Source organism: Eptesicus fuscus, chromosome 3, assembly GCF_027574615.1.
Source record: "Eptesicus fuscus isolate TK198812 chromosome 3, DD_ASM_mEF_20220401, whole genome shotgun sequence".
NCBI lineage: Eukaryota > Metazoa > Chordata > Mammalia > Chiroptera > Vespertilionidae > Eptesicus > Eptesicus fuscus.
In genome coordinates, this window is record NC_072475.1 from 55,308,559 (window position 1) to 55,329,475 (window position 20,917).

Genomic DNA, 20,917 nt, shown 5'->3' on the forward strand with positions numbered 1-20,917 from the left:
ACGGGTAGCAGGAACAAACCTCCCCTTCTCAGAGACGAGCTTCAGAAGCACAGCTGGCGAGCCTGCATGTTCCCGGCCCAGGATCGGTTGCCTTGTCCCTTAAAACGCCACCGCCCCGAACGTGTCCACAGATGCTGTTCAAAGTGACCTCCTTTGACAAAGAAGCAAAGTGCCTGTAGGATTCAAACTTGAAAAATCTCATTCAAGTCAATGTACTGGACATTGAAAATGCACTGAGGAAATCAGATCTGAGATGTCCGTCTACAAAGCGGTCTGTGAACAAGTCAAATCGAAAGCACGGAAGCGGGATGTGCCCGCAGCTGAGATCTGAGGGAGAGAGTCTTTTCCGTGTGACCCATATTCGCAACCTACCTGCTGTGTCCCAGGCGCAGTGCTTGACTCGGGGGGACAGAGATGTGTAAGACTGGACTTGTTGCCCCAAGGAGGCTCGTTGGGAAAGGACCTACTGTGGCTAATAATGCCAGCCGCACTCAGGAGGAGGAGCTGATTCTGATTCGGGAGTTCTTGTAAACCCAAAGGGAGCAACCTTTGAGATGAGCTTGAAGAGTGAACACGATACGGATGCTCAGGGATGTGGGAGAAGGGTCTGGGAGGCAGGGACACAGGGGTGGGTGTTCGTGGGGTTCTTGGGAAGAGGCATCTATGTGACTGTTGGGGAGAAGAAAGAGGCAAAGAGGAAGAGGAGGTGGTGGGATGTTGCCAGGCTGTGGAGGGCTCTGACACTCATCCCAAGGAGTTTGGACTATATTCTGCAGCTAATGGGGGCCCATGGGATGGTTTCTGAGCAGGGAGCTAACTTAATTTTTTTAAATTAAAAGCAAACACACATATACATGCTCTTCGAAAGATTTCAGTTATACTGAAGTCTACAAGCAAAAAAAAAAATAAAAGAAAATGCTCCCATCCCCAGGGGTAACTGCTGTTCCCCTTCATGTCATTTCGTCCACCTGTATCTACAGATACAGACACACAGAAGTCAAGCTGGATGTGGGAGGAAGATGGTTTTGTCGGACCTTCTCTCTCCCTGCATTGGGTGGGACTACAGCCTGGGGAAGCCTGTGCTACATCTTCTCATCCGGCTCATTCGGCTCCTCTCGGTGTATTTCAGAACATGGTTTTATTGGCTATTCACCGGAACTGCTGCAGAACAACACGCTGCCTGATTACAGTCCCGGGGAGTCTTTTTTCACTGTCTTTGGGGTGTTCTTCCCAGCAGCAACAGGTACTGTAATTTGTTGGGGGTTTTTTCACGCTCGTGTTGGGGGTATAACTGCTTGGTGCGTAAAACTCAGAATCATAACGGACCTTCATAGAATGTACATCTGACTTTAGAGATGGCCTTAGCCTTGACCGAAAATCTATTATTGTAACAGTGTATTGTTCATAATTCCTGAAGGCCCCAACTTGATTTAATCCTCCTTAACCCCTGTACTTACATATTACACCTCTGTGCCAAGCGAAGAGAGGGGGCACACTTCTCTTGGGGCTGAGCAGGATGGTTTCCTCAGCAGGACACGCTGTCCTTTCTACCCGGGGATGAGTGCAAACTGGTGCTAGAACTCCTGCCTCGTCTCCCAGGGCACAGAGAAATGCTGTTGTCTTTTCTTGCCACACTGGGGGTGGGGAAACCAGGATCCCCTACCTTCCCCACTTTCCTGGCCGGCAGGGGCCTGGGAGAAGCCTTCCGCAGCTGAGGTCCCTGCAGAACTCGTGTCCCATGCTGGGGGCCTGGCCTGGAGGCAGTAAGTTAATATATTCATCAAATGATCTAAATGATGGGGGGCGGGGGGGGGGGCAGGCACAGACTCAGAAAAGCATTTCACCTTTGGTCAGGCTGTGTTGATGGCCTGGAGTGTGGCTGATTTTGTCTCCTTCTCTTCCTCACCATCTCCCTCTGCCATCTTATATGTGGCCATTTTCTTGCTCATTATCCTCTCCCTAAATAGGATAGGGGTAGAAAAAGGAGGAGAAGCTACTAGAATGTCAAACACTTAAAAGGCTGTCCATACCAAATGTTGGCAAAGACCTGGAGACATTGGGGTTCTCACATACTGCTAATGGGAAAGTAAAATGGTACAAACGCTTTGGAAAAGTTTGGTGGTTTCTTACACATTAAACATACACCCAGCATTTCCACTCCTGGTGACCTACTGTGGAGGACGAAAGCAGGTGTCCGTCAAAGACTGTACATGGAAGTTCAGCTTGGTTTGTGATAGTCCCAAACTGGAAACAACACATACAGTGGAACCTCGGTTCTCCAACTTAATTTGCTCAGGAAGGCTGTTCGAGAAGCGATTTGTTCGAAAACAGAATCATTTTTCCCATTAGAAATCATGTAAATCTAATTAATCCATTCCAGACCCTCAAATGATTCCCTGTTTTAACCTCCCTCATATACAGTACATGTCTAATGTACTGTGTAATCTGTAAATAAATAAACACATATTTTCTTATGTTTATTGCACACTCCCCCCCCCCCCCCCCTTACTGGCCTCCAAGGAGCCACTCTCAGCACTCGGTCCAGGGGTGTCTTTCAGGTCAGCACGCAGCAGAGAAATGGCTGTCCCTGGCTCACTGCTTTTCTTTTCTCCAAATCAGCAACAGCTTTTCTCCCTCTTCAATTGCCTGTGATCATTGCTTCTTTTACACCCTTTGCAACATTAGCACTCTTGATGGCCTCTTCATGTTTTAAAATTGGGCTAATCATCGATTTTTCCCAGCAACAAAAGCATTCTCTCCTTGTCTGTTGCCGGAGAGGTGCTTTTTATCATGCTGAGATGTCAGCGGGAAAGGGTTGTTAGATTGAGAACTGAAGTTTGGTTAGACTCCTCCCAAGGCATCTTTCCTGTGAACAACTTGGTCGGGAACCAAATTGTTCGGGATGGGAGATGTTCGAGAACCGAGGGTTGACCGTATTCATCCGTAGGTGAATGGGTAAACAAATGATGGTGTTGCCATACAATATAAACTACTCATCAGTAAAAAGACATGAACGATTGATACAGGCAACAACAAAGATGAATCTCAAAATAATTATGCTGTGTGAAAGAAGTCAGACAAGAAAGAGTACCCTTTTAAAAAGACAAAATAGTAAAAACCCCATTTACAGAAGATTCTAGAACTTGCAAACTATAGTTAGCAGAAAGCAGGCCAGGGGATGCCTGGGAATGGGGTGAGGGAAGCAGGAGGGGTGGACAGGGAAATTTGATGAAAAATATATTCCTGACTAAGGGGATGGTTTTACAGATCTATTCGTCTGTCAAAACTTGTCAGATTGTTACCCTTTATTTTATTTATTTATTTATTTTTTTAATTTCTTTATTGATTAAGGTGTCACATATTTGTCCTCATCCCCCCATTCCCATCCCACCCCTCTCCCCACGCATGCCCCAATCCCCTGTTGAACTTAACCGTTGGATAGGCTTATATGCATGCATACAGGTCCTTTGGTTGAACTCTCCCCCTCCCTCCACCCTCCACCTACCCTCCCCTATCCTCCCTCTGAGGCCCGATAGTCCGATCGATGCCTCCTTGCTTCTGGTTCTGTTCTTGTTCCTCAGTCTATGTTGTTCATCATTTCCTCTAGATGAACGAGATCATATGTCACTAGATATATACTAATAAGAACTGAATGTGAGACGAGCAATAATATTTATGCTGACAGGCAAATGAATCAATCTGTAGCGAGCTTCCCCCTGGACCAACAGTTCTTTTGAGACCCAATTTAGATGTCCAGTAGTTCCTTATGTGTACATGTCAGCACTGACCCCTCAGCTCTGGATGGTGGACAAATGGTGGTAACGGAGGTCCGACTCCCTCTGGTTTGGTCTTGGCCGAACCCAGGGGCACGGCGTCACCTAGACTAAGGGGCACGTGGCCTCACCCATACCCAAGGGGCGCGTGGTCTCACCCGGGCCTGGGACCCAGCCTCACCCGGATGGATCCAGGGGCGCACGGCCTCACCCGGACCCAGGATCTGGCTTCACCCGTACCCAGGGACGCTTGGCCTCTCCCAGACCCAGGGGCACGTGGCCTCACCCGGGCTTAGTTGCACAAGGCCTCACCCGGATCCAGGGACACATGCTCTCTCCCGGACCCAGGGACGCTTGGCCTCTCCCAGACCCAGGGCCACTTGGGCTCACCCGGGCCTAGGTGCACGAGGCCTCATCCGGATCCGGGACGCATGGTCTCACCCGGACCCAGGGACGCTTGGCCTCTCCCAGACCCAGGGGCACGTGGCCTCACCCGGGCTTAGGTTCACGAGGCCTCACCCGGATCCAGGGACACATGGTCTCACCCAGACCCAGGAACGTTTGGCCACTCCCAGACCCAGGGCCACTTGGGCTCACCCGGGCCTAGGTGCACGAGGCCTCACCCAGATCCAGGGACACATGGTCTCACCCGGACCCAGGGACGCTTAGCCTCTCCCAGACCCAGGGGCACGTGGTCTCACCCGGGCCTAGGTGCACGAGGCCTCATCCGGATCCAGGGACACATGGTCTCACCCGGACCCAGGGACGCTTGGCCTCTCCCCGACCCAGGGCCACTTGGGCTCACCCGGGCCTAGGTGCACGAGGCCTCACCCGGATCCAGGGACACATGATCTCACCCAGACCCAGGTACGTTTGGCCACTCCCAGACCCAGGGCCACTTGGGCTCACCCGGGCCTAGGTGCACGAGGCCTCACCCGGATCCAGGGACACATGGTCTCACCCGGACCCAGGGATGCTTAGCCTCTCCCAGACCCAGGGGCACGTGGCCTCACCCGGGCCTAGGTGCACGAGGCCTCATCCGGATCCAGGGACACATGGTCTCACCCGGACCCAGGGACGCTTGGCCTCTCCCAGACCCAGGGCCACTTGGGCTCACCCGGGCCTAGGTGCACGAGGCCTCACCCGAATCCTGGGACACATGGTCTCACCTTGACCCAGGGATGCTTGGCCTCTCCCAGACCCAGGGCCACTTGGGCTCACCCGGGCCTAGGTGCACGAGGCCTCACCCGGATCCAGGGACATATGGTCTCACCCGGACCCAGGGATGCTTGGCCTCTCCCCGACCCAGGGCCACTTGGGCTCACCCGGGCCTAGGTGCACGAGGCCTCACCCGGATCCAGGGACACATGGTCTCACCCGGACCCAGGGATGCTTGGCCTCTCCCAGACCCAGGGCCACTTGGGCTCACCCGGGCCTAGGTGCACGAGGCCTCACCCGGATCCTGGGACACATGGTCTCACCCGGACCCAGGGACGCTTGGCCTCTCCCAGACCCAGGGCCACTTGGGCTCACCCGGGCCTAGGTGCACGAGGCCTCACCCGGATCCAGGGACACATGGTCTCACCCGGACCCAGGGACGCTTGGCCTCTCCCCGACCCAGGGCCACTTGGGCTCACCCGGGCCTAGGTGCACGAGGCCTCACCCGGATCCTGGGACACATGGTCTCACCCGGACCCAGGGACGCTTGGCCTCTCCCAGACCCAGGGCCACTTGGGCTCACCCGGGCCTAGGTGCACGAGGCCTCACCCGGATCCAGGGACACATGGTCTCACCCGGACCCAGGGACGCTTGGCCTCTCCCCGACCCAGGGCCACTTGGGCTCACCCGGGCCTAGGTGCACGAGGCCTCACCCGGATCCAGGGACACATGATCTCACCCAGACCCAGGAACGTTTGGCCACTCCCAGACCCAGGGCCACTTGGGCTCACCCGGGCCTAGGTGCACGAGGCCTCACCCGGATCCAGGGACACATGGTCTCACCCGGACCCAGGGATGCTTAGCCTCTCCCAGACCCAGGGGCACGTGGCCTCACCCGGGCCTAGGTGCACGAGGCCTCATCCGGATCCAGGGACACATGGTCTCACCCGGACCCAGGGACGCTTGGCCTCTCCCAGACCCAGGGCCACTTGGGCTCACCCGGGCCTAGGTGCACGAGGCCTCACCCGGATCCAGGGACAGATGGTCTCACCCGGACCCAGGGATGCTTGGCCTCTCCCCGACCCAGGGCCACTTGGGCTCACCCGGGCCTAGGTGCACGAGGCCTCACCCGGATCCAGGGACACATGGTCTCACCCGGACCCAGGGACGCTTGGCCTCTCCCAGACCCAGGGCCACTTGGGCTCACCCGGGCCTAGGTGCACGAGGCCTCACCCGGATCCTGGGACACATGGTCTCACCCGGACCCAGGGATGCTTGGCCTCTCCCAGACCCAGGGCCACTTGGGCTCACCCGGGCCTAGGTGCACGAGGCCTCACCCAGATCCAGGGACACATGGTCTCACCCGGACCCAGGGACACTTAGCCTCTCCCAGACCCAGGGCCACTTGGGCTCACCCGGGCCTAGGTGCACGAGGCCTCACCCAGATCCTGGGACACATGGTCTCACCCGGACCCAGGCACGCTTGGCCTCTCCCAGACCCAGGGCCACTTGGGCTCACCCGGGCCTAGGTGCACGAGGCCTCATCCGGATCCAGGGACGCATGGTCTCACCCGGACCCAGGGACGCTTGGCCTCTCCCAGACCCAGGGCCACTTGGGCTCACCCGGGCCTAGGTGCACGAGGCCTCACCCAGATCCAGGGACACATGGTCTCACCCGGCCCCAGGGACGCTTGGCCTCTCCCAGACCCAGGGCCACTTGGGCTCACCCGGGCCTAGGTGCACGAGGCCTCATCCGGATCCAGGGACGCATGGTCTCGCCTGGACCCAGGGGTGTGTGGGCTCTCCCAGACCCAGGGGCGCTTGGCCTCGCCCGTGCACGGGATCCAGCGTCATCCGGGTCCAGGGGCACTTGGCCTCACCCGGACCCGGAGTCCGGCCTCACCTGGACCCAGGGGCATGTGGCCTCACCTAGACCCAGGGACTTGAGACCTCACTTATATCCAGAGGCGTGTGACCACACCCGAGCCCAGAGGCGCGCAACCCCGCCCGCACCCGGGTCTCAGCGGGGCCCCGTCTTCCCGATCCCAATTCCAGCCGGTCAATCCCCCCTCAGCAATTCCCCTGGCCATCCTTCCAGAGCTCCAGTATGGCTGCTGCAGAACTCGTCGGGCGGCGGCTCGGCGAAGCTCCGGTGCACCCGGTGCATGGCGGTGGGCCAGTCTGGCGTCGCTGCGTCGGCCCTTGGGTCTGCAGGTGGCTGTTGTTACCCTTTAAACACGTGCAGCTCATTGTGTAGTAGTTATGCCTGGGCAAAGCTGTGACAATGAAAATAACGTAAAAACAAACAAACAAAACAAAAGCCCATAATCATCCTTCCCCAGTCCCTCTGGCAATGGCCCCTTTCCTCTCCTCTTCACGGCCCAACGCAGAGCTATATCTGCACCCCCATCTCCATGTTCCTAGGTTCACTCCCCTCTTTTTGGAATTCCAAGCCCGTCTCTCCAGCGAAGTGGATCCTTTCAGAATCCTCAGTAACTCCCCCATGACTCAATCCGTGGGCATTTTCAATGTGTCCCTGTGTTTGGCCTCTAGGAGCAGTCCACTTCCTCCTCCTCTTCTCTCGCCTTTAAGGACACAGCACCCTCCTCACCGCCCCCCGACTCCCCGACCTGCCATTATAGGTGCGTCCTCTTCTGCCTGCTCATTAAGTGTTGGGGTTCTCCAGGCTATGCCCGGGGCCCCCTTCTCTCCTTTCTCTGCTGTTTGCCTTGGAATTGCATCCATGCCCGTTGTTCACTGACCACCCACAAAGCTGAAGACTCCCAGTGGATACCTCCACCCCAGACTTCTCGGAGCGTCACATCCTGGTTTCAGTTGCCCACATGACACCTTCTCTTGGGTGGCTCAGACCCAGCATGTTCAGAACCAAACGCATCCCACCTCCCCCGCAGCTGGTTCTTCTCTTCTACTCCTGATCTCAGGAAATGGCACCCCATACCGGCAATGGGGAACAATCCAGTACCTCCTCCTCTGTCCGTCTGTACTACCTGGCCCCTCTGGCCCAACCTTCTTCTCTCACCTGGACCACTGCACTGGCATTCTATCTGATGCCCCTGAGGCTTGGCCACAGGCATGAGGCTGGAGCTGGATCTCAGAGTGACAGGTAGAATCTTGATCCCCAAATCCAGGTGTGCCAGAAATAGTGCATCTCTTTCATTTTCGTGAACTGAAAAGAGACTCAGCCTCTGACTCGGAGCCTTCATTCTTCCAGGATGACTGAAAGCTGACGTCAATCATTGGTCTTGCCTCCGCCTTGCCCTGCCATTCTGTTCCAGGATCTTGGGATCTTACCAAGTACCAGGGCATGTTAGGGGGGGTTCTGGCTATTCATTATCTGGACACAGAGCCAGGCCTTCCCATTTTCCAGTCTGCACATCCCTTCAGGTGTTTGCTTTTTGCTACCTCGGAGCCACTTTTGGGGACTAGAAATCTGCTAAGCCCGAGACCCCTATCCTTAGAGTCTATGCATTTTCCCCGACCTTCCTTTCTGAGGTCTTGCTCGATCCCCACCGGTGCTGCCAGGGAGTGGGCCCCAGGTCCTCATTGCTCCAAATCCTGTGGGCTTTTCTCTCCCTGCCCCCAGCTCCAGGGGCAGCTTCTGTCCTAATCCTGGGGCCACCCTGTCCAGGGCCAGCTTTGTGGGTATGAACCTGTGCATTCACACTGTGCCCCAAGCTCTGAGGGGCCTCATAATGGTTCAATGCTTTGCTCTTGGTAAAAAGTTTACTTGTTCATAATTCCTGAAGACCCCAACATAATTTAATCCTCCTTAACACCTCTGGGCCAAGTGAAGAGAGGGGACATACTTCTTAATAATTTTGAACAAGGGATGCTATCTTTTTATTTGCACGGGAACCTGCAAACTCTGTTTTTGTCCACCCAGGCTTTCCCGAGCCATTCAGATCCTTCTCTATCCTCTAAAATCTCCGAAGGGCCCAGGCCTTTCAGAGACAGAGCCCCAAACAGTACCCAGGCAAGTTCTACTTCTTCCCTGCCACATAGCACCCCAAGGCAATAAAGTACAGCTGCCCTCGAGCAACATGGGTTTGAACTTCCCTTAATAGGCAGATTTCCCCCCAATAAATGCATACAGTACTGTAAATGTATTTTTTCTTCCCTGTGATTTTCTTAACATTTTCTTTTTTCTAGCTTCCTTTTTTGTAAGAATATAGTATATAATACATATCACACAAAATATGTGTTAATCGACTGTTTATATTATCGCTGAGGCTTCTGGTCAATGGTAGACTAATAATAGTTCAGTTTGGGGGAAGTTGGAAATTATATGTGGAATTTTTACTGCATGGGGGGCTGGCACCCCTAATCCCTGCATTGTTCAAGAGTCAACTGATAGGTTAACTCCCTTTTGAATGGACAGAAAAGGAAAGGGGGAAACAAAATAAAGGAAATTAACTTTAAAAAGTTAACATTTGGCCTAACCGGTTTGGCTCAGTGGATAGAGCGTTGGCCTGCGGACTCAAGGGTCCCGGGTTCGATTCCGGTCAAGGGCATGTTCGATTCTGGTTGTGGGCACATCCCCAGTGGGGGGTGTGCAGGAGGCAGCTGATCGATGTTTCTGGCTCTCTATTCCTCTACCTTCCTCTCTGTAAAAAAATCAATAAAATATATATTAAAAAAAAAAGTTAACATCTGAAAATATTTCCAGCTTCCCTGGCCTGTCCTGCCTCCTGACCCAGATGGAGCACACGTTCTAGGGGCTTCCCACCTGGGCGGTTCCTTGGGCCTGGCAGTGAGTCCTGACGCCAAGGCAAGAACTCCCGCGTGCGGATGCCCGGTCAGCACTTACACCTGAGGCAGGGCTTGGCCTCCTGGGTGGCAACATTCCAGAGGGTGTTGCCAGGCACCGAAGGCGGTCGCCTCAGTAATGTGACTCCACACCGCTCCCAGGGCTTCCCCCATCCTTTGCCCCCCCCCGGCCCCGCCCCTTAGTAAGAGGGGGCACCTGTCGGAGAAGAGCCTTCCCCATGTGCTTCTCCCTGCAGTGAGGGATGAGCAGTGCCTCAGATTTGAAGGTGCCACCCAGTAGCCCGGGGTCTGACCCGGACTAACATCTGCGATCCGCTAGTTCAGCACCTGCCTGTCTTTTCCGCCACGTTTGTTTTTTGAGAGTCAGACTAAAACCTCACGTAAGCGGGACATTCTGAGATGCCTCCCGGGACCAGAGAGGAGTATCTTTGTTCTTCCTTTGAGGAAGATCGCTGCCTAAGAATGTTAGTCAAGCGTTCTTTTCTGTGGTTTAAATTATGGAAATGTTATTCTGTAATATTCCAAACGTAAAGTTCCATTACTGAACAGTCTACCCAGGCTATTTACCCCACCCCTCCTGGGAGCTTCCCTGCCCGCCCACCCCAGCCCAGCCCAGCCCAGCCAGGTGAGGAAGCACTCATCTGACCCTTCATTGACCAGCTGGTAAGGGAGGAGCGCAGAGCAGTTCATGAAGGATGGCAAAGGTCACCAGTAATTGGTGGCCTGAGCTGGGCCCCGGTCCTGCGGCGGAGGTGCCGCCCCTCGCGCTCTGTCCGTTTCCCAGGCCCCACGGTAACACGGTAGGCAGGGCGAACAATTTGTATCACTTGGCTGTCCCCTGGCAGATGTGCTGTTAAGCTATGAAAAGCATGGATGATTGGCAGTTTCCATGGTGATGGATTTGCCACGGATTAGCTCTGAGTGAGTCATGGCTGGGGCTGCCTCCAACGCCATCCTCTCCTGGAACAAGAGAACCTCCAGGCTTGGAGAGGGGAGGGGAGTTTGGAAGAAGAAACACTTTAGTCCCCCCACCCTGGGTCCCCGTCTCCAGCCAGAGACATATTGTTGAGGTTACTTCAGAGATTTTATTCCAAGGGCGGGAGACTCCTGGGAAGAGCAGCCGGAGGCTAGGTCTGGGTGGCTCCTCTGGACTTATGAAGCAAGTCCTCTGTCCTTCTGTCCTCCTCACTGCACTCCACCACACCCTGGGCAAGTGGCCGCAGGGCGGGGGGGAGGCTGGGGCCATGGACAGACTGTGTATTCGCTTTGTTTTTAAAAGTACTTTCCTTCTCCAAACTACACTCCCAAAGTTTCCCTGAAAAAAAAAATCTCTCCTTACAGGGTTTTCACACACACACACACACACACACACACACACACACACACACACCACAAACACACATACATACCACAAACACACCCCTCCAAACACATACACACACACCACAAACACCCCCCCACAAACACACACACCCCACACAAACACACACACATGCACACATATCATAAACACCACAAACACACACACATGCACACATATCACAAACACCCCCCCACAAACACACACACCACAAACACACATATACCAAAACACACACACACCTAAACACCCCCCCACACAAACACACATACCACAAACAGACACACACACACCAATGATACCCCCCCACACACCACAAACACACATCACAAATACCCCCACACATACCACAAACACACACACTCCACACACATGCACACACACCACAAACACACACACATACACACACACCACAAACACACACATTCCATACACATGCACACACACACCACAAACACACACACATACACACACACCACAAACACACACAGCCCACAAATACCCCCCGACACAGACACCATAAACACACATATTCTAAACACCCCCCCCCCACACATCACAAACACACACACAAATACACACATACTATACACACACATACCACAAACACACAGACACCCCACAAACACCCCTCCCACACACACCACACACACTCCACACACATGCACACACACACCACAAACACACACACATACCACACACACACACACACACACACACACACACACAGCCACTCCTGGGATCTGGGACCACAATCATGGATGAACTAGCAAATGGAAATTTACTGGGAATAAAACCAGTATGTGAAGTCATGTAACCCCTGTCCCCAAATCTCAAACTCTTACTGGAAGGAATGAGGGCCTCTCATGGTTGACCACACCCAGCATAAGAATGTAGTAGGGAAACCAGCAGCCTTTACCAGAATGTCCGTAGTCACCTTTGTGGTTATTTCTGTGATATCCTTTGCCCTCCCTGGCCCTGGTCCTCTTTCCAGCTCGCACACGCACACCCTGAGAAGCTCTGGGACTCTCTGCACCCCCCTGGGGGGCTGTCTCTGGGACCCTCAGCCCTGGGCCGCCGTGCTGGCTCTGCCTTCAGCCCACCCCCTGCATTCCTCCCCTCCCAAGACATCCCCCGGGGCTCCTTCTAAGTTGTGTGTCTTGTGGGTGAGAGAACAAGAACTTGCTGCACCGAAATGGGGCCCCCAGTTTAAAGAACAGAGAGACCCAGGTGAGGACAACCTGAAGTTGGGGCTCACCCCCCTGCATTCTGACAGACTTCTGAGTAGGAACAGGAGAAAAGGAGGAAGCTTTATATTTATTATACACTAGAGGCCCGGTGCACAAAATTGGTGCACAGGGGGGAAGGGTGTCTCTCAGCCTAGCCTGCACCCTCTCCAATCTGGGACCCCTCGAGGGATGTCTGACTGCCTGTTTAGGCCCGATCCCGGCTGGCTCCCAACTGCTCAACTGCCTGCCTTCCTGATTGCCCCTAACCGCTTCTGCCTGCCTGCCTGATCACCCCCTAACCACTTCCCTGCCAGCCTGATTGATGCCTAACTGCTCCCCTGCCAGCCTGTTTGCCCCTAACTGCCCTCCCCTGCAGGCCTGGTCATCCCTAACTGCCCTCCCCTGCAGGCTTGATTGCCCTCAACTGCCCTCCCTTGCAGGCCTGATCCTTCCCAACTGCCCTCCCCTGATGGCCATCTTGTGGTGGCCATCTTGTCTCCACATGGGAGCAGCCATCTTTGACCACATGGGGGCAGCCATCTTGTGTGTTGGAATGATGGTCAATTTGTATATTACTCTTTTATTAGATAGGATGCTTATTTTTGTAATTTTATACATAGAATTAATTTACAACTTTATCAAAATCACCCAACAGCCTACGATGTCAGGCACTGTGCTGACCACTTTAGATAGTCTTTCATTTAAGCCTCACCACAGCCCCACTGATTCTAGCAGACACAGATTTAGCCCGAGGCTAGTGAAACCTGGGCTTCCTTGTCCCTCCTTCTAGAGCCCTGTTCCTAATTTCATATTTATAACTCCATGTTGTTGAAAAGTTTTAGGCCCCATAGAACCTGGATCCTTCCTTGGGTTCTGCTGTTAATCCATTTTGCAGATGAGGAAACAAAGACACAGGGAGGTTAAGTTATTCCTCCAAGGTCACCCAGACAGTAAGTGGGGAGCCCCACTGCGTCCTACATACTTGGAGAGGACGCTGGAAAAGGGACACACACTTGTCCGGAGCTGCCCTCATGCCAGAAGATAACCAATCTCGATTGAGTCCCGGTATTTGACGACGTCTCAGCACAGTCTCTATGGCAGTAGAGGGTTGACTGTCAAATTCTGCCTCTAAGAATAGAGCGAAAAGGGGATTAAAGATTCTACAAGAAGAACTAAACAAACAAACCAATAAGCCAGGTGTGGAGAAGGAGTGAAGGAGTGGGGTTTGGAAATCAGGTGCAAGGGGAGAGAGACCACCAGAATCCTGAGGAAGCCAAGGGATTTCTGCGTGAGAATGGAGCCCATCCTTCCTGAGCAGACATTTATTGAGCACCTACTAGATGCCAAGCTAGTTTATTCTAACTTTACAACAGGCCTGCAAGGTACATAATCTTATCCCTGTATTAGATAAGGCTCAGAGCTGCGCTGGCTCTAAACACTATCACACACACACACACACACACACACACACACACACACACACGACAACAGATACGATTTGGGCACCTTAGTGCGTGAATATTCTACCTTAATTAAAAAGAAACATGATAAATGTAAGCACTTAAAAAGAAAGAAAATGGGCATCAGAGAAACAATTTAGCTATAAATGGAAAGAGAAAATTAAAGGTTTCTAAGGACACAGATTTGGATGGAAAAGCTCCCGGGAGGAAGCTTGGAAGTTTCCTGAGAAATAAGTACTCCTTTAATGAGCACTAACAGAAACCAGAAAAGCCAAGAAAAACTATTAGATTTTCCCCCCCTCCCTTTACTAATTCTCATTTTCGGGAACAACACAAAACAAGAAAGAAAAGAAAAGGAAACAGGGTGAGCAGTAGCACTGTGATGGCAGGTAGCAAGCGAAGACGGTGGGTGGTCTTTGTGTGCCATGGCTGACTAAGGGGACAGGCAGGGAAAGACGACCACTATCTGCAGAGGTAGGTACGTGGTTACCTGACAGTTAGACTGGCAATCTTAACCAAGCCCCGGCCCCCTGCTACCGGGTGGTGTCAGTGCCCAGGGCGCTGTGGATGGTGCTGGGAGTTCCGGCTCATAAACCTAACTAGTAAAGGGATGGCCAACACCATCTTGTATGGTAAAGCTGAGGCAATAAAGACACGCTAAAAGGCCATGGGACTAGGGTGGAAGACCCAGTGAGAAGGCTTAAGCCACAGGAAGGGAGCTGTTTACCTAAGTCACGTGGTAACAGCATGCGGACCATGCTGTCACCTATTCTAATACAGGGAGAACTGTGGCTTGGGGTACAGTATTAACTGCTTCCTGGACTGGCAGTGTGCGACCCGAGAGGAGGGAAACGCCTGGACCAGGCACAGAGAGTGCTTCGGGACAGGTGACGGGACACCTGTGGTGAACCAATGCGTCGTGCCAGTTATAACTGATGAGTTCAGCCTTCCTGTGGTGGAGGTAACCTCAAATCAATCCTGCATTTATTCTTTTAAAAAAGGAAATCCAAGAAAAGCATGGGTGTTAGGATGAAACGGAGAGGCTAGATGATGTGGTGGAAAGAACACCGACTCGAGATCAGGAAACTTGCAGATTAGTGCTGGTTCTGCCAGCAAGCAGCTCAAAAACGGGGGTAGGATCACTTCTCTGAGTCTGTTTCCTCATCTGAGGAAATAAAAGGTTGGAGAAGATGATCTCTACGATGCCTTCAGCTTTAAGAATCCTTGATCCTAGATAGCCTTTGTAAACAGTTTTAGTAGACCCTGCTGAGAAAAGTGTAAAGTTCAAAAAGTAATTACAAAAAGGACACTTAGTGTTTCCCAAACTGTGTTCCATGGAACACTAATAATGAATAAAGAGTTCTATTTCATTTTTTAAAAGTGTCCAATTGTCAAAATAAGTTTTGGGAAGCACTGCGCTACATTTGTCTTCTTAGAGATAGACAGTGAAATTAGCATATTACAGGCACTAGTAAGCCCAGCAGTAAAAACCTCACTAAGCTTTAAAAAGAAAAAAGTAATACTGTATTTGTAAAACATCTGGACACAAATGCTTTGGGAAATAGTATCTGTTCTATGACACCCACCCTAAATTTAGCTCTAACATTAACAATGATATTTTTAAATTGCACCAGAAGCAGAAAGAAAGCAAACTAGAGAATCTTTATAATCTTTGAGAAGCACGGGCAAAACATGCTAAATCAAAAGAATTTTTTCTAGACCTAACTGGCAAGCAAGACACTTATAATTCACCAGAACTAGAGATAATCTGTCCAAGAATTGTATAGTCAAACAAGGGCAAACTTCTGGAAACAGCAGCTGCAATGTGCAAGCCAATTGAACACGTGTGACACATCACCCAAGTTACCACAGCAAGAGTCGCCCACGAGGCTTCTAGTCTGGAGTACAGGTTGCCTCCATTTCCTTGTCTCTGGGGCTTCATGCCTGTGGTGCTGACTACCTACTTTCTTGCTCTTCTGTGTCTCAGAAGCCAGCTTCCTGGCTACCTGGGTCTGGCGCATTCCTGAGGGTGGCCTGTGTCAGTGTAAGCCCCTCTCCTCCCGCTGCCCAGCGGTCCAGCGGCCCAGCGTGCTCCACACCAGGCCAGGGAGTAGGACCCTCAAACAAAGCTTGGGTCATTGACTGTATAAGGGGCTGTGGCAGAGGATACAAGGGCATTAGCTATGAATACAGAACCTGTTTGGAAGCAGGAAGCAATAGGGTTAATCAATCATTTTCCTACACAGAAGCATATATTATAGCAGTGGAGTTTGTGTAGATCTTCATTTATTAACTTTCGTAAATGATCTGAAGGAAGGTGAACAGAATGACATGGAAAACTATAGAAGGTACTAAAATGGCAAAGGGTAAATAGCGGTAATCTCACAGAGCTGAAAGAATGCCAGGGCCTGGGGCAGAGTGAGGCCTGGCAGCGGGAACAATGTGGGTAGGCAGGTGAGGCTCCTGTCAACCTGGCGATGGGTGGAAATGTTGACAGAGGGTCAGAGTGGCGAGATCCAGGAAGGGGTAGTGATAGTTAGTGGGGTCTAGGGGTCAGGTGAACATGGAGATTTGGCTGGGATGCCCTTGGCACTAGATTGCTCTAGGCCTTGAGCAGAGCCTCAGTAACAGGACCTGCTCCCAGGAGTATAGGCCAGAGCAAGGCAGGTCCTGGCCATGCCTTAAAAAAAAATATATATATATATATATATTATACTAATAAAAGGGTAATATGCAAATTGGTCACAACACCCTCACAGTAACAACCGAATAGCAGGCTGCGTGGGGCGGCAAGGCTGATGGGGGGGGGGGGGGGCGGGGGAACCAGGCCGGCAGGAGGGGCACTAAGGGGCAACCAGGCCAGCGGGGGGGAGGGAGCGGGGGGAAGTTAGGGGGCGATCAGGCTGGCAGGCAGAGGTGGTTAGGGGTTACCAGGCTGGCAGGGGGGACAGTTAGGAGTGATCAGGCAGGCAGGTAGGTGAGCAGTTAGGAGCCAGCAGTCCCGGGATTGTGAGAGGGATGTTCAACTACTGGTTTCGGCCCAATCCTGGATTGGAGAGGGTGCAGGCTGGGCTGAGGGGACCCCACTCCCCGTGTATGAATTTCATGCAACGGGCCTCTAGTGTGTGTGTATATGTATATACACTGAGTGGCCAGATTATTATGACCACCTGACTTTTGTAGGCAAATTAGCTGTGCACTGCATCGTATGGGATATGGAAGCCAAAGACCTGTTTGAACACCTTTGCTGTCTGCAATTACCAAGATAAAACGTCTCCAATTCGCACAGGAACACAAGGATTGGACAGTCAAGCATTGGAGAAAAGTCATGTGGTCTGATGAATTAGTTTCCAGTTGCATCATGCAGATGGCAGAGTGAGAATTTTGCGGAAACAGCATGAAAGCATGCACCCCACATGCATGAGCACAACCCTTCAAGCTGGTGGGGGCAGTGTTATGGTTTGGGGCATGTTTTCCTGGCATGATTTGGGCCCTTTAATTCATGTGGAACAACGTCTAAATAGCACAACATACCTAAGTGTCGTTGCTGATCAAGTTCTTCCTATCATGTTGATGGCGTATCCCAATGGAGATGGCTTCTTCCAACAAGACAATGCGCCATGCCACGGTGCTTGTAGTGTGCAGGAGTGGTTTCAAGAACACGAGGGAGACTTTACCTTGCTTAGGTGGCCTCCACAATCACCAGATCTCAATCCAATTGAGCATTTGTGGGACGAGGTTAAAAGAGCCATCAGGCAGCTGGTTCCTCAACCATCAAATCTCACAGAACTGGACAGTGCTATCCATCAGGCATGGTGTCAGATTCCTCGCATCACCTTTCAACGTCTCGTGGAGTCAATGCCAAGAAGAATTGCCGCAGTATTGAAGGCAAAGGGTGGCCCAACGAAGTACTGATATATATATACTGAGTGGCCAGATTATTATGACTTCTGAACGCATAATAATCTGGACACTCAGTGTGTGTGTGTGTGTGTGTGTGTGTGTGTGTGTGTATGTATGTATATGTATATATGTATATGTATATATATATAGATTGATTGATTTCAGAGAAGAAGGGACAGGGAGAGATAGAAACATCAATTATGAGAGAGAATCATTGATCGGCTGCTTCTTGCATGCCCCCCACTGGGGATTGAGCCTGCAACCTTGGCATGTGCTCTGACCAGGAATTGAACCGTGGTCTCCTGGTTCATAGGTTGATGCTCAACCACTGAGCCAAGCCGGTCCAACTGGGCCTTCCTTTTTTGATCCAAGTAAGTCCTGCTCATGATAAAACATAAAATAGTACAGAAGTGCTTATAATAATTAGCGAGCCTTCCACCCACCCCTCACCACTCCAAGTTCCCCTCATAGGGGCAACCACTTTTAATCATTTTTAGAACTTGGGGAGTTAACTGTATATCACCAAGCCATATGCCTATACCTATACCTTGATAATCAAAGTCAGATATAATCTACTGACTCCATGCTAAGAAATAGGAGAGTTTAGCTTACTCACATGTTGCTCCATCCACTTCCCAATTTTTGAGAATTATATTTTAATTTTTAGTTCTTTTTGGTTACCTTTGTAACTTTAAATAATATGCTTAAATTTCTGTTATTTTATCAATTCTAGGTTACATCCTTTCACTCCTTATTGTTGGTGTGGGAAAATTGAGAGATTCTGTATTGTGTTTTAAGATTAATGTACTATTTGTTATGTTAAATATTTTTACAAGGAATAATTTAGTTATCTCAAGGGAATATCCAATTTTAAGGGAATTTGCATAAGCCTTTTATATTTGCATTTTAGACCAATGTCAGAGCAGCTATAACAAGTTGGTTATTAGCAGTTCAATGGACAAAATCCCATGAAAACTAGTTTACAACTTAAAGCGAACAGTTTCCCTCTCTCTCTCTCTTCTCTCTCTCTCTTTCCCTCCTCCCCCAAATATACACTCAAATCTATTTAAAAAAATTTTTTTTGTCTTAAGCTTAGAAGTCAATAGTCTTCATAACTTCAAAGACAAGCTGCTCAATATTTTTGGAAATTTCTTTGCTCTTCTTAGCAAACACTAGAAACTCTTTTATGATGACAAGATATAGATAAGTATAGAGTTAACTTAAAATATATTGCAACTGGTATGTAAATATTTTCTAGCCTTTTCTTTATCTACTTAACAAATGTTATAGTTAGCTCTTCTTTCAAGTTTTCTTATTAAACTGGTTGAAGCTTGTACCATTCAAGCCAGTCCTGAGTGAAAATCATGGGCTTACATTTTGTTTTTACACCACTACAACAAAAATATTAGTGCTCTTTTTCTTCCCTCTACTTACCTTCCTTCTTTTCACTTCCTAATATTGGTTAGCTATAGCTTTACTTTTACTTCACCAAGCTAGGTAATATTTGTATTTTGTTTTGTAGCTACAGCTATATCCTCTGTGCTTTGTCTACAAGTCAATTTAAAAAAAAATCAGTTGAATAAATGAGTAACACTTTTAAAATGTATATATTTTTATTGATTTCAGAGAGGAAGGGAGAGGGAGAGAGAGATAGAAACATCAATGATGAGAGAGAATCACTGATTGGCTGCCTCCTACACACCCCACACCAGGGATTGAGCCAGCAACCTGGCATGTGCCCTGACCGAGAATCGAACTGTGACCTCCTGGTTCATAGGTCGACACTCAACCACTGAGCCACACCGGCGAGGCTATAGGTCAAATTTTAGAAGTTAAAAACAATGCACATGTACACTATTGTGACTGTGTAGCTGTTGTTCATTGAAGAGCAAAGTAGTGGGCTAGAATTTCATTCCTTTTGCTGCGTGATTATGATGTGGTCCTTGTGCCACTTAGGAGAGAATATTCCTAATATCACAGCCAAATGGGTTAAATTTTCTTAAATTTCATCGGTTGTTTAAAATGTCACATTTTAGTTTGCTTTGTATTTAGACCTTTATTTTATTACGAGAAGCCCGTTGCACGAAGTTTCGTGCAATAGACTTTTCCTTCACCTGGCTGCCGGCACCAGTTTTCCGCCAGCAGCAGTTTTCCTCTGGCCACCCGCCGATCAGAGCACCTCCAGCCAGCACGATCGGCCACCCCGAGAGGAACTCCGATCGGAAGGCGCTCGGATCAGCGGGTGGCCAGAGGAAAACTGCTGCTGGCGGAAAACTGGTGCCAGCAGCCACGCAATCGGCCACCCCGAGTTCCGCCACCAGCATCTTCCGCCGGCCCCATGGGTCCTTCCGCAGCGCTGGCCGTTTAGGCCGGCAGGAGGAGCAGGGGTCCAGGACTCGCGAGTCCCCACCCCCCGCTTTTACCGCCAGCCAATCGGCCACCCTGAGTTCCGCCCCCGCGCCTCCAGCCGGCCCAATCGTGGGCGTAGTGGAGTGATGCAATTTGCATATTACCTTTTTATTATGTAGGATTTACTTTTCCTGGAGTTTCAATAACCCTTTTTTCTTCTTATTGTCAAAATATGTAGTAAACATATCCTTAAAATCATTCAGTTTGTTAATTGGACTGTCCATTGTATTGACTTCACTTTTTATCCAGAGGCATCCCTCTTAGGATCTCCATCCTTCAGCTTCAATTCCTGCTGGCTTCTTTTTTTGTACAACAGTTATTCTGGGACTTTGCTCCATTCATGAGTTATCACCACTGTTTTCTGAATCTCATATTTTCCCACTTTATGCTTTATATCCTCACTAGAGGCCCGATGCACGAAATTCGTGCAAGAGTAGGCCTTCCTTCCCCTGGCTGCTGGCACCAGCTTCCCTCTGGCACCCAGGACCCGGGCACCCATTATCTGGGCTCCCCTCTGGCCGCCAACAGGCACCCGGGACCTGGGCTTCCCTCACAGCCTTGGCTTGGTCTGGAAGGACGAAAGGATGTCTGGTCTAATTAGCATATTATGCTTTTATTATTATAGATTTTGCTGGAGTACATGCATTAGCATCTTTCTCAGAAATGGTATGTGGAGGTAACCTTTCTGAGCCCTTGTTTGCTTAACTTCACTTTCACTTACTTGGTAATCAGGCTAAAATTCTAGTTTCAAATAATTTTTCCTCAGAATTTAAAAATCAGTGTTCCATTGCTTTCTACCATTCAGTGTTGCTGATGAGAAGTCTGATTCCAGTCTAA

General features: G+C 50.6%; 1 protein-coding gene across 1 annotated transcript in view; it reads left to right on the forward strand.

The window, feature by feature from the left end:
* Window positions 1-20,917, forward strand: part of SLC12A8 (solute carrier family 12 member 8) — a 149,148-nt gene that overhangs the window by 86,380 nt on the left and 41,851 nt on the right. The window contains exon 6 of the mRNA XM_054709647.1: window positions 1,130-1,243. Coding sequence (XP_054565622.1) covers window positions 1,130-1,243 — 114 coding nt within the window. The remainder of the gene's footprint in view (window positions 1-1,129; window positions 1,244-20,917) is intronic.